Source organism: Protopterus annectens, chromosome 8.part0, assembly GCF_019279795.1.
Source record: "Protopterus annectens isolate FY-2018-M chromosome 8.part0, PAN1.0, whole genome shotgun sequence".
Classification (NCBI taxonomy): Eukaryota; Metazoa; Chordata; order Ceratodontiformes; family Protopteridae; genus Protopterus; species Protopterus annectens.
Window position 1 is genome coordinate 417,175,689 of NC_056741.1, and position 7,325 is coordinate 417,183,013.

The following is a 7,325-nucleotide window of genomic DNA, read 5'->3' on the forward strand; positions in this document are numbered from 1 at the left end:
TGAACATTATTTCATATTGAAAAGTTTAAATATGATGAAAATATAATGGAGCTTGGAAGGAGGAAGGAGTCTTGGCTAGCGCTTTGCAGTTGTGTTCTATCCTGGGAGAGAGTGTTATAAATTTGCAAATGTTATTGGAAGTGGACTGAAGTATGGACTGTTTTTTTTTTTTTGAAGTGGAGGCAAATAATTGGAGTCCATATCCTTACTCTGGTAAGAGAAGAGCTTTCCTGTAGTAGTCTGGCCTTGTGGAGACAGGAAGTATGATGCTTTTTATGCCTAAAAAGTTAAAAATACATAGGCACATACCATATATGTACATCTGTATCTGTATGTCTATGTATGTCTATGCATGTATATATATTTTACTGCTGGCAGAAGTGATTAAATACTCATTTGATCACTTCTGCTGTCATTACTTTATAGGAAAGGCACAGAACAGCAGGGAGTGATCATTTACCTTTTCCCCACTGTTGTGTGATCTCGGAATTGGTGTGTATGATTACCAGTGGGTGTGAATTGTGCATGAGGGCTTGCCCCCTGCCAAAAATATGAGCTTTTTTCTTTCTTAGAGTTTCAATCCTTTTGGATCAATGTTTTGCCTTTCTATATGTTTGCACTTCAATATTTTAAAGTACATCCATATATATGGAGAGAGAGAGAGAGGTTTTATAGCAGTGTAGGAATTTTCACCATTTGCAGTCAGTTAAAATGAACCTTCACATTGACTGTAGACTCACACTTACTTCCTGAAACTGAAGAAACCTTGCAGTTTCAAGTGGTGTCTTAGATTTAACCTTTTTTCTCTTCTCTCCCAGGGGTTCTTCAGAAGAAGTCAGCAAAGTAATGTGACCTACTCTTGCACTCGCCAGAAAAACTGTCAGATTGACCGGACCAGCCGTAACCGATGTCAGCACTGCCGCCTTCAGAAGTGCCTTGCACTTGGCATGTCTAGAGATGGTAGGACAAACTCTGTGCCAGTCAACAGGCATTCATCCTGCATACTATGGGCATTCCTTATTAGTAAATAGAAGATGATTACATGTTTGTGCTACTTAGAAAAGTACAGAGGAGTGCTTTGGTGTTTAATGACACATGAATGTCTGTTTTACATGTACCTCTGCAGGGTCACGAGAGTATAGAGAAATTACATATGCAATTTTTGCTGGAACTCGACTATCACAGTCAGGGGTATTAATTTTTAATTTGTTACAGGGTTATAGGTCAGCCTGTGTCAGAGTTCAGACTGTCATTGTTTATATGCAGCAGAATCACTCTTCCCTTCACACATACAGAGTCAGTATGAAGTCCAGAAGACAGCTTGTGAAACAAAGCAACAGAAAATTGCACATTCAGGCTAGAGATGCATAGTTCAGAAACAGGTAAGAACTGCATCATACACATCAAGAAATAATAATACAGCAGATGTTCAGAGCAGCATTATTAAGAAAATAGAGGGTGCATAGCACAGCAGTGTCTTCTGCCATACAATAATGGTGATTAATCACTTTGTAAAGGAAGTGCTGGGTGGTATTTATTTAGAAGATGGGCACACTTTAGAGAAGCATGGTGTGTTCTGGGTTCACAACAAAGGAATCAATGACACAGTATGCACTTGTGGTAATGTATATGTGTAGTTAGGGAGCACATCATACATCATGGCATCACTGTACACCCTACCCAAGTGAATCATGCTTGGGGTGTACAGAGGAGAAGGTTTAGGAAGTAAGGTGAGCAGCAGTGTAGAGCTCTACACATTGTACTGTAGAAGAGTACAAGGGGAGATGTTTTGGGCTGTGTTGTTAGGTACTTTGTACTCCTCACTGCAATACTGCAGACAGTACTTATGGGGTGGAGTTTAACAGTAGTGCTAGAGTTTATAGTAGCTGTCTCACAAAGTTCTCTTCAGGGATGCATCACAGCACAAAAGCATGTTGTTCTACATCATAACAGCACACATGGCACTCTAGCATTCTGTAAAGATGAGGCATAGAGTAAAGCAACACTTTGTGCCCTAGAGCCATAAGGTGCGCAGGGTTCGAGAGAAAAAGAAAACAATTTAGAAGATTAATTTAGACCACAGAGCACATAGCGACTCATGCTTTACATCCTGAAAACACCAGTTGTGCCAACACAACCTAACATGTGATGTTCACCCCACCAATATGCAGCATATGAAGTAAATGTACTGGGGATAAGGCCAGTATGAACAAATGTGTAGTATAAATCAGGAACATACAGAACTGTGTTGTAATAATTACCCATTCCTACATACTGCATGCTCATTTGTAGCTCATTAAGGCTTTGTACAGCTTGAATTTGATAACATGATATAGAGCTATGGCACATTAGAGCATTGCACTGTTCTGTAGTAATGTCACTACAATCCAGATGTGCATTCATCAGAGGCAGCTCTACACCATATGGATAAACTGAGCATGCTGCATTTGTGTTGTGTGTGTGTGTGTGTGTGTGTGTGTGTGTGTGTGTGTGTGTGTGTGTGTGTGTGTGTGTGTGTGCTACACCAAAATCAATGACCCCAGGAAGGAATACAGTATCTTAGACAATGTAAATAAGCTAAGTATTTCCTCTTTGTATGTACAAATAGAACATGTTAAGAACAAACTGGAAGGCATGCTGGACTGGCTAACACTGAATGTGTATGTAATGCTTCTCATATGGATTTGATGATACACATTATCTGTCTCTTGCCAGAAATGCTGACGAATGTAATTGCAAGTTATATGACTTATAACATCTAATTACTCTTCCTGCAAGGGCAGCCAAGTCTGCAGCGATCTCATCGACAGCAGATTAGTTGCTTACTAATAAATAAAATGATTTAGCAACTTCCAAAAATCATGCTTTATTGCATAAGTGACTGCAGTTCAGCTTTTGCCATATGAGGAATAATACCTGCCACAAAATACCATGATTTCACAAACATGCTCACATGCGAATATTTTGACTGCACAATAATCAACCTCCTAAAAGCAAATGAGATTCTTTTACTTAATTTTCCAACAATGACCTATAGGTTCATAGGTAGGTACTAGTCCACCTGCCCGAAGACATTTATAAGCCTAGCCGGAATTGTGTTGGCTTTCGCCTCCCCCTTAGATTAGTTCCATGTGCCTCTGTACAGCAGAGCCATTGAAGTGATCCCTGGGGTAAACTTTCTGTTTCCCTTCCACTCGTCAAGGTTTCTCTTGAAGAGGGTTAGTGAGGAGCTCTGCCTAATGTAGATTGGAATCTTATTCCAGAGCATGGGACATCTCTGGGACAGGAATCTATCCCTCCAGCATGTCCTATTTTTGTTGTGGTGAGGTTTAGATCCCTAGAGCGTGTGGCTCGACGGGATATGGTTTTCTTTAGATGGAGCATGTCCATCAATTCTGGGTTGGACATGGCCTTGTATGTCAGGCATAGATCACCTCTGCGTAGGCGGTATGCAACCGAGTACAGCTGGAGTTTCTTCAGTCGTGCTGCATAGAGCATTTGTTTGAGGCCAGTGATACTCTTGGTGAGGTATTTCTGTGGTCTTTCCAGCTGTTGCAGGTGTCTTGTAAGGTACATCCCAAATGGGGCGTTGTACTCTATGATGGGTCTGATGAGTGATGTGCAGAGGGGCACAATGACCTCTTTTGATCTGGATGCAAACCCTTTTGTGATTAGGTGGGCCACATAGAAGGATTTTTTAACCACTTTGGCAATGTGATTATCAAAGGCGAGATTACTATCTACTTGGGTCCCCAGATCCCTTATTACGTCTTCTGTATTTAGGGGGCTACCACATATGTGGTAGATTGTGGGTACTTTGTTTTTTCCAAAGGGGATGACTATGCACTTTTTGGCATTTAGCTTGAGGCCATGGTTTTGACACCAGGTATCTGTCTCAATGAGATCCTTTTGGAGGATGTCTGTGTCAGCCGGAGAGTCAATTATAGCCCCTAGTTTGCAGTCGTCTGCAAACTTGGTCAGCCATAGTCCTCCTGCGCTTGCCTGTACCTCTGAGAAGTATATTCCAAACAGGAGGGGTCCTAGGACTGAGCCCTGGGGAACGCTACTTGTAACCAGTTTAGAGTCAGGTCTAGCTCTAACAACTCTTACCATGTAGGTTCTGTCCATGAGCCAGTTGGCAACCCATCTCGTGACGTAGGGGTTTATGTTCAGGCTGGTGAGCTTGTCTATAATGCCAGAATGGGGAATGGTGTCGAAGGCCTTTGCGAGGTCTAGGTAGGCTGTGTGGACCACCTTTCCCTTGTCTATAGGCTTGGTAACTGTCTCAAAGAAGTCCACCAGGTTTAGGAGGCATGATCTGCCCTTAACAAAGCCGAACTGGGTAGGGTCCAGTGTTTGGAGGTTCCCAATGTCTCTGTTAATGAGATCCATGATGATGGGCTCCATAGCCTTGCAGACCAAGTTAGTCAGGCTTATAGGGTGATAATTCCTGAGGTTTATTGTGACTCCACCTTTGTGGAACGGAATAACAGTTGGTGTGTGCCACTCTATGGGCATGTAGTCTGCGGAGAGACTGAGTTTGAGCAGTGTTTAGATGAGAGGTTAGCTCATCTTTGAGCTCATGTAGGACGCAGCCTGGGAAACCGTCCGGTCCTATTGATATTGTGTTTTGGCTTTGGAGAGGGCTGTTTTAACCTTAGTTTCTGTGATTGCAGGGGCACTACATTCTTCTGGTATGGTTATGGGCCCTTTTGGGGGTGTGAGGGGGGTGAAGTTTGCACTGAACCTGTCTGCCAGGATGTTGGCGATATCGGTCAGCTCAGTGTATTTTGTGCCAATCTGTACTAACTCTGAGCAGATCTGAGAATTGCCACTTAGATTCCTGACATAGCTAAAGAATGCATTGTGGTTATCTTTAGAGTCCTTGACAATTTTTCTTTCAAAGCTCGCCTTGGATGATTTTATGAGGGATCGTAATTTCTTGCTCATACTGATCAGGGATGTCTTACCTTCTTTGGATTTTACTCTTTTCTGTACTAGTTTCCTCCTTCTATTGTATAGCTTGTTTATGGCAGGGGTCCACCAGGCTGGTTTCCTTTTCTTGGAGGAGTGAGTCTTGGTTTTGCTTGGATAGCATGATCCATGCATTCTTGTAGGTGCCCGTACAGTGCATTAGTAAAGGATTTTGCAGCTTGGGCACTGTCATCCTTTAGCATAGGGCCTTTGAAACTTTCCATCTTGGTCTTAAGTAACGTGAAGTTTGCTTTTGAAAAGTTTTTCACAGTGGTTTCTTTGACCAGGGGTTGGGGCGAAATGTTGATATCCAGAGTAATTAGTTTATGGTCAGATCTATCCAGCAAGGGGTTGACCTCCAGTGTGGAACACTGGTCGCCCATGTTGGTGATGACCAGGTCCAATATGTTGTCACCTCTGGTGGGGGTGTTGACCAGTTGATCCAGGGCATTTGAGTTTATAAATTCTAGGAAATGTTGGGCAAGGGAGTTAGTACTTGAGTAGTTCTCCCAGTTAATGTTTGGGTAATTGAAATCACCCAATATCAGGGTGTTTGATAGGACCTTTATGTTTCCCAGTGTTTCCAGAAATGCAGAATGGGGGTCCTGAGACATGGTGGGTGATCTGTAGCAAGCTACAATTTGAATTGCAGTTTTGCCCATTGTTAGTTGCATGTGGATGATCTCTGAAGCATCGTGCTGTGCCACTAATCTGGAGGTGTGGGTATCCTTGATGAATATGGATACACCCCCGCCTTTTGTATTTCGGTCCGGGTTTTGTGGCCAAAGTGTATGGTATGAGTTGTAGCCTGGTAGTGCTGGGGTGCTCTCTGGAGCCCTAAACCAGGTTTCTGTTACTGCACATATATCGATTTTCTCCATACTGAGGAGTGCCTCGAATGTGTGCATTTTAAGGTTTAGACTTCTGGCATTGAGTAGCATTACCCTCAGTTTTTTGTTACTTGTGCTATTTATGGCGATGGGTTTGTCTTTTGAGTCTTGCCTAAAAAAGGCACTATGGGGGTGGCAAGAGCCTTGGCCAGTATTGGAAAGCCTAAGGGTGACAGGTGCAAGCCATCTCTAGCGAAGCAGCGTGGCTTGTTGAGCATGTCATTTCAGGCTGACAGATACTGGATCCCCTTTGAATGGCACCAGAAGCTTAGCCAATTTTTGAAATTTGTATTTTTTTCTTTATACCATGGTATCATTCTTGGAGAGGGCAGGATGCTACTCAAGGTCAGGGTCATACCAGCCTGAGCTACATGATCAGAGAGCTCTTCCATATCTCTTTTCATGTAGTCCAGGAAGGTACGTCTCAGGTCATTCACACCAATATGGACAATGACAGAGTCATATTTGTACTTGTTCTGGAGTGACCTGAATGCATGGGTTATGTGGCAGATCCTGGCACCCGACAGGCAGCTAACAGTAATCTTCTCCTTGTTCAGCCTAGTGAGTGGGACATCAGTATGCCTGACTATAGAGTCACCTATTACTAGTGTGTTGGGTATGTTATTTTGCCTTAAAGGCTGTGATTGCATGGCACACTGGTTTTGTGAAGTATGTATTTCATGGTTTGTGTTGGAGGGTGGAGGTTGCTTGGGTATCTGCTTTGGAGGTCTCTGTTGCTTTTGCAGATTTGTATTTAGAGCCTCTGAGTATGTTTTTGTGTATTTATGTGTGTTTTCTGATGGTGCTGGTTTCATAGGTCTATGTGAGACTGGTGGTGTGATGTAAGTAGTTCCCTTCTCCACTTGACTGTCTGGTCCAGTCTTGGGTTGAGAGAGCTTAGCCTCCAGTTTGGCTGTATAATTGCATCTCTCGCATGTATTTGTGTTTGGTGGTAGGAGGAAAGGGTTGTCTGTGTACTTGAGGCAGTTGTAACATTTCCTCAAAATGCCCTGATTCACCAGTTGGACCAGGGGGTACACCTGAAACTGCCCTTTGGACATGCCTGGATAGATACAGTGAACTGTTTTACTGATTGTCTGGTAAGGTCGAACAGAGAGCCTTGTCCTTCTCTACAGTATAGGGGGGGTCTAGTGCTAAGGTTTATTAGTGCTTGCTATGAGTTTTGAGCAAGTGCCGGGCTGAAAAGTGAATGGTTTGAGTGCTTAAGTTGAAAGTTTGTCTAGTTCCAAGGGAAAAATTGAAGAGTTGATTTTGTGGAGCCGGGAATATTTATACCCTAGCTAACCGGCGCTGCCCGGCGCGCAAAACCATGCAAATGTGGGTTTTATAACAGGGAAATGAAAGAGATAGAAATTAGCCCAAAATGGCCAATAAACAACTAATTTCTGGGCAGAAACCACTCCTCCAGGACAGATAGGCTGCTCAAAGCTCCCCTCTCTC

General features: G+C 43.1%; 1 protein-coding gene across 1 annotated transcript in view; it reads left to right on the forward strand.

The window, feature by feature from the left end:
- The window catches only part of RORC (RAR related orphan receptor C), a 2,019,495-nt gene that overhangs the window by 1,863,109 nt on the left and 149,061 nt on the right, over positions 1-7,325 (forward strand). The window contains 1 exon segment of the mRNA XM_044079934.1: positions 819-960. Within this exon segment, the coding sequence (XP_043935869.1) occupies positions 819-960 (142 nt within the window).